We start from the raw sequence: 8,376 nt of genomic DNA on the forward strand, positions 1-8,376 counted from the left end.
ACAATTCAGTAAGAGAATATAAGTTAACATGGGCTACGGCGGACGAGGCACAGGCTACAAGTCCTAGTGGGGCCAGAATTCAAGTTAAAAGGGAAAGTTAAAGAACAGGAATAAAGAGTACTGTAGAATATAGAATGTAAATATGTTGATAAAATAGTGTATAAGGTAATAGACATGAAAAAATAAAGCAGATAACTGATTGTAAGAAAAAAGCAAATCTCTTTAATGTTGTAAAAAAAATCTGCATTTTTCTAGTATTTTATAATAAAAATCTCATTTAGTAAGAATTGTGGGTCTCTTTGACTAGTACCACCTCACAAAGTAAGTAAGTGACCCTTTGAAATATATAATGGATTTAATTAGAAGGGATAATTTTCCCTGTATTTGTTATAGTATCCCATGCAAAGTTTCTGGCATTATCAAAATAGCAACATAAGCAGAATGTATTGATGGTTGAATCTGCATTCAATACATAATGGATTGAATGATTGAATGGTTTTACTGTAAGCCACAGTATGAAGTCATGACTTATTCCTAATTTGCTTTAAAGAAAGAAACTCAAGTTCAAGAACTGATGTGCAACTGCAGGTGATTTAAAAGGAGAGTGAAATTGCAGAAGCAATTGTAATTTTTTTGCAGCCATGGTTTCATGATAACTCATTCATAATAGGAAAATCAGTTTGCCAATTCTGATTGAAATAGACTAGAAATTTTAAGTCAATAAAGTTGATTTGATTGGGGTAAATACCTTTGGTATTGTGAACAAAATAGTCTCACTATATTGCTAAACTTTCAATGTTCTAGGGATATTTGCATTTTTTTCTCAAAATTAAACATATATTTTATATCTGTGTTCACATCCAGTCCTATTTGATTTTAATATTTTAAATTTGGCAGTAGTGGATAGTTGACACCACCAATGCTGTTCCCCCAATTCATAAGATCTCACATACGAACTTATTAAAGAGTTCATAAACATGTATCAATATGATTCAGGAAAACCAAACTCTAAATACCATTCTTAAAACAGATGTTGGTAATAATGTTTAAACTGTCTATTACCAGAAGTTTTTTTTCATATTCAAGCAATCCTCAAACTGACTGGAGTTATGCTTAAGATATACCTTGTTTAAACTGAATAAACCACATATCACAACAAGCATTACACAGACCAAAACCAACCCAACCACATATGGCTTAAAAACTGAATGGGTTAACTAAAATCTAGATTCCTGTCTACTGCTCATACTATTTAAATTATTTCTAGATAATAAAAACTGTAGGGTCATGACATTACAAATATAAAATTGCATTACATATAAAAAGTAGTACATCCAGCTCATTTCAGGAATGAGAAATTTTTGACTGAGTTTGCAGTCCCTAGAAAATATGAACTGGGTTTAACATATCACTCTGCATTTAATCACAACTTGGCATATTGTGTGAATTCAGCATTGCAGTTGTTTTGTGGTTTACCACAACGCATGATTCTACACACAGAATTATTGAATAAACATGGCTTAGCATGATGTGTGAACAGCTTGCATGTCTTGCCAGGTAATTATCTGCAATGAAAATGTCAGAATAGGCACAATAATAGCACACCTAATTCTGTCCAAAATCTATTTTGGTCATGAAATTCTTGGGGACTTTATATGACCAAACAGAATTAAAAATTACTTGTCAATGTTACACTGGGATCCCTAGCTGAAGACAAATAACTCCAACCATTTTATAAATAAGGATCTTTATTTAGAATAGTGTTGAAAACATTCTCAGCATCCATATTGTATAAATATATAAAGTTAAAGTTTGGCACAACAAACCAAGCAACATTAAATACATACATTTTTATTGTTCTTTCCATGGAAACTTTTTTTTTTGGTAAAGTATACAAAATAATTGCTCTTGTTCTTTTTTTTTTTAAAAAAAAGTGGTCCACAACCTTTTATGCATATATGTGGATGTGATTATGGGGTGGGGGTTTAGATGGAGGGAATTGCAAAGAAAGGCAGCAATTCTGAATGCATCTGGCTGCTTAAAGTATACAGATAGTAATGGGAATTGAGCAGCCTATCCAGGACTGCAAGGATCCCCGTCCATTGACCTTTCCACGGTAAAAACATTGGCCATTTCATGGTGCACAATTCTAAAAGTCCTCTATATACAAATTAAATAGCTTTTGTTTATAACCAATAAATAAGTGCATTCTTGGAGTAATACAAGCATGGAAAAAAAGGAATTATTAGATAGATTTGAAAGCGAGTAAAAAAAAAAATAGCCGTAAGTATCGTTCATTCTCAGTCTTGGAAATGCAGGTTTAAGTACGATTGCTGGTTAAAAGAGAGCATTTGTCATATTTGCACTTCATAGCACTTGGTAAATAGGGTTGCTTGCATTGTTGTTGGCAGAGTCCTGAGGAATCTGAGTACAGCTGGCTGGGGAGCTGGTTTGGACTCCGGTATCACTCAGGCTGGGCCCTTCGTGGAGTGAGCAAGGGCTGCCTTCAATCCCACTTTCAGCTGTGGGTAGAACAGGACAGGCTGTGCTCTCTGTTGAAATCCGTTCCACAATGCTGGATAAGCAATCTAGGCTGGAAACGACTGAATTCTTCCCTTGCTTTGAATCTAAAGACAGGGAGATCCGTCAATCTCAGGACAATACCGAGAAGCTATTTTTTTTGCAGGAGTCCTTACACACACATACACATACACACACAAAATACATATGTTTTATATCGTATATTGCTATTCAGCAGTCAAGTGAATGATTTCAGCTAAATGTCTACTCAATTCCCCTCTAGTTGCAAATTCAATGGACATTACAGCAATGGCACATAAACTGGGAATAAGTGAAGCTGGGAATACAAAAAGGGACTGTTTTAAAATGTATGCATTTATTTATTAAATTTATACACTGCCCATCTCACTGTTCAAGTCTGTTATGTATCAAAACAACTGATCATTTTGATCACCAATGAAAATTACTTAATAACAGTAACGGTATATTTGATAAAATGTATACGCTTTCAGGTACATGTATATGAATAAAAAGATACCCAAAATATTATATATCTTAACCGAGAAGAGTATTTTTTAAAGACAAATACTCACCACTGAGTGATTCTGAATAGTAGTTGCTGTCATAACTACTCCTTCTCCGAGAACTGCAAGGAGGACCACTGTATTCCATCTGAAACAAAACCCAACAATACAAGGCATTCAATCAGAAACAAGAACACAAATCTCAACTCTAAAGTATAATGATACTTTCATATAGTGATAGATATGCAGTCCTTTATATATCAGATACCACACATTCCTCATTTTTGTAATGAAAATTTTTATATATTACACACACACATACACGTACGTACACATACACAAACATTTCATTTGATCTTTACTGCATTTCACAGCAAACTCAGGAATTATACAAATTATCATCTTAGTTATTTAGACTTTGTGGAACAATTTTGCATGTATAGATACCAGGCTCATGTGCCCTTTACGCAATGTGATGCTGGAAATTGGAATGGGCTACTGTCAGCCTAAAAAACTAATCAGTGGATATTTGGATAGAAAAATCTCACCTAATGATACCAGCATGACTTTTATTAGCATTCCAAATAGATATATTTATTATGTATTGTTTTATTGCGATGGTATTGTTTAATTTCATATTATGTAAACTACCTGGATTAAAGTGCCATATATATCTCAACAAATAAGAAAGCAAATATTCCTTGTCTTCCAGAAGGCCATTAGGAAGTTGGCTTTCCCTCTGGGTGGGGGGAGGTTATTCTGATTGATTGTGTTTTAAAGGGTCTATTTATATTACTATTGACTTTTAAAAAATTATTAAATTGCTGTTGTGCATCCAGAGGTATTTTATATAATATGAATGGCCATGTCTGTGGAGAGGGGCCATGCACATTTTTTAAAATTAATAAAATAATAGTTAAGTATATCAATACACACATTTTATGAATGTGAAGTTCATGGTTCTGGCATGAGCAATAGCACTTAGACTTATATACCGCGTCATAGGGCTTTATAGCCCTCTCTAAGTAGTTTACAGAGTCAACATATTGCCCCCAAAAATCTGGGTCCTCATTTTATCGAAGGATGGAAGGCTGAGTCAACCTTGAGCCCCTCCAAGATTGAACTCCTGGCTGTGGGCAGAGTTACCCTGAAATACTGCATTCTAACCACCGTGCCACCATGGCTTTTAGAACAAGAAGAACTGTTTTTTACTCTTAACTGAATTCCGAATATTCATCAGAGTAGGAAACAAAATTAAATTACAAGAGAACTATTAGTTGCACAGTGGCCAAGGATTATGCATGACTCATTTGTCTTTCCTTGTCAAATGATCATAGTTCCTCCTCTTGGACAATTTTAGACTGGGAGGTTTCAGAGCGATTGACAGGTATGTTAAATGGTAACCCCCTTTGTCACACCCCAACAATAGAATAAAATCAGCTCAACGAACGATCAAGACAACCCAAGTCCTGCCCAACATGAAATTCACTAAATCACACAGAAACACTCATTCTTTTTCAACCTAGCCTACCTCATGGCTCCTTATTATGGGGACTGGATTTAGGTAGAAAAGACTCTCTTATATGTTACCATGATGTTTCCCCTTTCAGGGGAAAAATATCTCATGGAACAAGATTTTTTTTTTAGAAAAGGGGAAGAGGATTGGTAGAAAAGTTTGTGAAATTACAAATTGGATTTTACTGCAGCATAATGCTAATCATTTTTTTCCAAGTTGCTATTAGATATATTAAAGCACGTTATTACTGCAAAACATCTTCAATAAGTTACTTAGATCTACAGCAATGTTATAGATTTTTGCTTAGTAAGGCTTCTTCCTAAATCACAGAACTCCATGCACATTTAGTAGAGAATAAGTTCCAAAGAAGGCAGGATGGTCCTTAGAAAATAATGTAGAGGATCCATTGGCAAATAATGCTTTTTTCCAGAAAGGCTTTGAACCAGTATGTTTAATGAGCACCTTTCAATGAAGATTCTCCACAAATGAGCAGATTCAGAAGCACTTACTTTGGACTGCTCCATTCCTGAGGAAGTAAATGAGGTCAGAGTGTAATTTTAACTGCCATCCATCATCTCAAAAATATTAACTTTAGGATTTATAGCTGTATGGCTAGGGAAAAGGGGAGATGTATCTTTGGACAAGAAAGATGAGAATGTTCCATTTAATGTACGGGATAAGTATGCATTTTCCCCAGTGATTAAATTTCGTAAGCAAATAGTAATTATATTTGCTCTAAGAAAAAAAAACCCAGAAGGACTCATTTTACTGGAAGGAAGCCAGAGGGAGTTGAATTTCAGAAGACACAGATTGAATTTCATACCACAAATCCTCTGGAGCAGAAAGAGTGATACTTAAAAGTTTGTTCCCTAACTGTTTGAAGTTGCTGTTGCAGTATTTTATACATGACTTTCTTGAGGTATTTGTGTGTACGCGCCTGTCGATATACCGACCAATGCCTTTGAATCAATTCTTGACTCTTGGAGAATTCCATGCAGTATTTTATTTTGAAAGTGGCTTGCCATTGCCTCCTGCCTAGGGCTGTGACAGAATGACTGGTGCAAGATCATTCAGCTGGCTTCATGCCTGAAGCAGAACTCAGGTCTCCTGGTTTCTAGCTCTTTGCCCTAACTAGTATACCAATCTGAATCTCTTGCTGAGGATGTTTCAAAACCGTATGTATTTTTCTTTAGTTGGAGTCACCAAAGAAGCTTCTTTTTCTGTTGAAAAGCAACCCATTACTTAAATAAATAAATAAACAAATGTACTCTGTAGATTAGGAAGCACCTCCCCTTGAAGTGAAATCCCACCAATTCAGTGGGTGCTCATTCTTTAGAATGCAACCTCACTAATACAACTATGGCTGGATGGAAAGATGAATTGGAACTACACAGTTAAAAGCAGAACAGAGAGACAATTTATTCCATCCATTTATTACAACCACTGACGCATAGGAATGTCCATATCAAATTTCTCCTGTCTCCACCCTAATTCCCGAAGGAACAAATAACCCAAACTGGGATTAAGATAGCAAACCTCCCCTCCCTTTTTACTCTAAGGCTGAGAGCATCAAAAAAACAAAAACAAAAAACAAAAAAAAACCCTTGCCTATGGACCTTTTTCTTCTCTTTTTCTTAGAAAGGCTAAGCCTGCTTCAGCACTAGAAGACAGCATTCCCTATTTTCCTGGACATAATAAGGATGAACAGAAACCCTTGCCAAGGAATCAGAGGGTACTTGGAGAAAGATGCTCTCAAAAGGCATGTTGGACTGATTATAAGCTTTCTCTTTTGTCCTGGAAATAAAAAGCAGAGAAAACCTGAGATAAAATGCATGCTGACTAAAGGAGAATAACTGCACCATATCTCCTCTTGAACATAAACTAACCAAGAAGTCCTCCTAGCACTATTGCAGTAGTTACCATTTCCAGAAAAGAGTTTTAAGGAAGCCAAGACTAGAAGTTGGGGTTCTCTCTTCCACCTGGGGAACCCTAGTTTCTGAAAAAGTCATGAAAGCAGGCTGAATCCTGCTCTCCCCCCTCCCCAATTGATTTGGTGGGAGCACAAATGGGGGCTTCCTGCTTCTGTGTCACAAATTTCAGGGCAAAAACGTCCTCTTGTCTCAGGCCGGAGCTTCTCATCTTTAAGAGGGACTGTCAAGACATGTGGGGAAGCCGCTCTTGTGGACTGCCCATCTCTCTATTCAAGACAAATAGCAACAGCATTTAGACTTATAGGAGTAGTCTTCGATTTACAACAGTTCATGTAGTGATTGCTCAAAATTACAAAGGCACTGAAAAAAGTGACTTATGGCCATTTTTACACCGATAACAATTGTGGCATCCCTGTGTTCAAAATTCAGACGCTTGGTTACTAGTTCATATTTGCGGTTTCCCAAAATCGTGTGGTCATCTTCTGCAACCTTTTGACAAGCAAAATCAATGGGGAAGTCAAATTCACTTAACAACCACGTTACCAAATTACAACTGCAGTGATTCACTTAACAACTGTGGCAAGGAAAGTCATAAAATGGGGCAACATTCACTTAACAAATGTCTCATTTGACAATGGAAATCTCAGGCTCAATAGTGGAAGTAAGAATACAGCAGGTTTAGAGAATCAGCATATGCCCCTCCCGCCTACCCTACCCCCCAAAATCTGGGTCCTCCTGCAGAGCAAAGCGTCCTCGGTCAACGGCGGCTTTTTGCGCCAAGGCGCAGAGACTCACCATGCCGTCGGAGCAATTGGAGCGGGGGCTGGAGGCGTCGGAGTCGCCGCTGTAGTGTTCCAGGACCGGGTAATAGACGTCCTCTTGCTCCCGCAGCAGCGCCTGGAGGCTTTCGATGTAGCGGATGGCGTTGCGCAGGATCTCCACCTTGGGCAGGCGCTGGTTGGGGTTGGTGGAGGTGCAGCGCTTGAGCGTCTCGAAGGCCTCGTTGACCTTGCTGAGCCTCCGCCGTTCGCGCATGGTGGCCGCCTTGCGGCGGTCGGCGTTGGTGGTCTTCCTCTTGCAGGCCTTGCAGGCCCAAAGCAGGCAGCGGCCCGCTTGGTGGTGCCCGCTGGGCGCTCGGATGTGCTCGTCCTCGTGGCCGTGGTGGTGGTGGCCGTGCTCGTCGGCCTTCAGCAGGCCTCCCACGTGGACCAGCCGCGGATCCAAGTCTTCGAAGAAGTGCATGTCCGACGTGTTGAAACAAGGGTCGTCGTAGAAATCGCCGGCGGGCGAGAAGGAGCAGAGGGAGCCCTCGGTCAGCTCCATGTGGCCTAGGACGTCCATGGAAGAGCGGTGGCCGCCGGGCTCCCCACCCGGGCAGACGGCGAGGGCTTTCCTAGGGCGAAAGGCGGGCTGGAGGAGACGCCGGGCGCTCCGGTGCCCAATGAGCCGCCAAGGGAGCGAAGGAGGGCGGGAGGGGGCTTCGGTCTCGCTCCCCGCTTCTTTATCCCTTCCTTCCCCCTTCCTCCGCCGCTCTGCCTGCCTGGAAGCAAACGGCGGGCCCTTCCCGATGCCATCCCACCGGGTCCCCTCGTGGCTCTATTTATCCCGGAGAGGAGGCTGGCCGTTCCTCCGCAGCCACCTCTGCCCCACCTGCCGGCCTATCCCCTCGGGCCTCGCAAAGCCGGTCGACGGGAGGGGCGGCGGCGGGGGGTTGTCTCCAAGCGGGCGGGGAAGGGAGAGGCGAGAGGCCGGGCCGTCGGGATTGGAGGGAGGCCGAAGAGAGACGCCCGCCCGTCGGACGAGAGTCGGAGAAACGTGGCCGTGTTTTGGAGAGGAGGAGGAGGAGAGGGGATGGGTGGGGTGGGGACAAATGTCAGAACGCCTG

At 40.5% G+C, this 8,376-nt stretch overlaps 1 protein-coding gene across 2 annotated transcripts; it reads right to left on the reverse strand.

Moving 5' to 3' along the window:
* Window positions 1-279: 279 nt before the first annotated feature.
* On the reverse strand, window positions 280-8,147 carry MYOD1 (myogenic differentiation 1). Of its 2 annotated transcripts, XR_009152218.1 has the most exons (4): window positions 7,287-8,147; window positions 6,481-6,757; window positions 3,114-3,192; window positions 2,610-2,627 (listed from the first exon to the last, which is right to left on the reverse strand). XR_009152218.1 is itself a non-coding variant. In XM_058158560.1 (3 exons), exons 1-3 carry the CDS (start codon window positions 7,830-7,832, stop codon window positions 2,368-2,370), a joined length of 885 nt encoding a protein of 294 aa, XP_058014543.1. In that variant the 5' UTR covers window positions 7,833-8,144; the 3' UTR covers window positions 280-2,367. The 2 variants fall into 2 exon arrangements, 1 of the variants encoding a protein (XP_058014543.1); XM_058158560.1 differs by lacking the exon at window positions 6,481-6,757 and having other exon boundaries at window positions 280-2,627; window positions 7,287-8,144.
* Window positions 8,148-8,376: the final 229 nt, after the last annotated feature.

The sequence above is a fragment of the Ahaetulla prasina genome, chromosome 1 (assembly GCF_028640845.1).
Source record: "Ahaetulla prasina isolate Xishuangbanna chromosome 1, ASM2864084v1, whole genome shotgun sequence".
Lineage (NCBI taxonomy): Eukaryota > Metazoa > Chordata > Lepidosauria > Squamata > Colubridae > Ahaetulla > Ahaetulla prasina.

Excerpts from the sequence above, each read along its gene's own strand:
- MYOD1 (XM_058158560.1), bottom strand. The coding sequence starts at position 7,832 with ATGGACGTCCTAGGCCACATGGAGCTGACCGAGGGCTCCCTCTGCTCC. Across the intron at positions 3,193-7,286 it reads CCAATTGCTCCGACGGCATG|ATGGAATACAGTGGTCCTCC; the intron begins GTGAGTCTCTGC and ends GTTTTGTTTCAG. Across the intron at positions 2,628-3,113 it reads CTATTCAGAATCACTCAGTG|ATTCAAAGCAAGGGAAGAAT; the intron begins GTGAGTATTTGT and ends CCCTGTCTTTAG.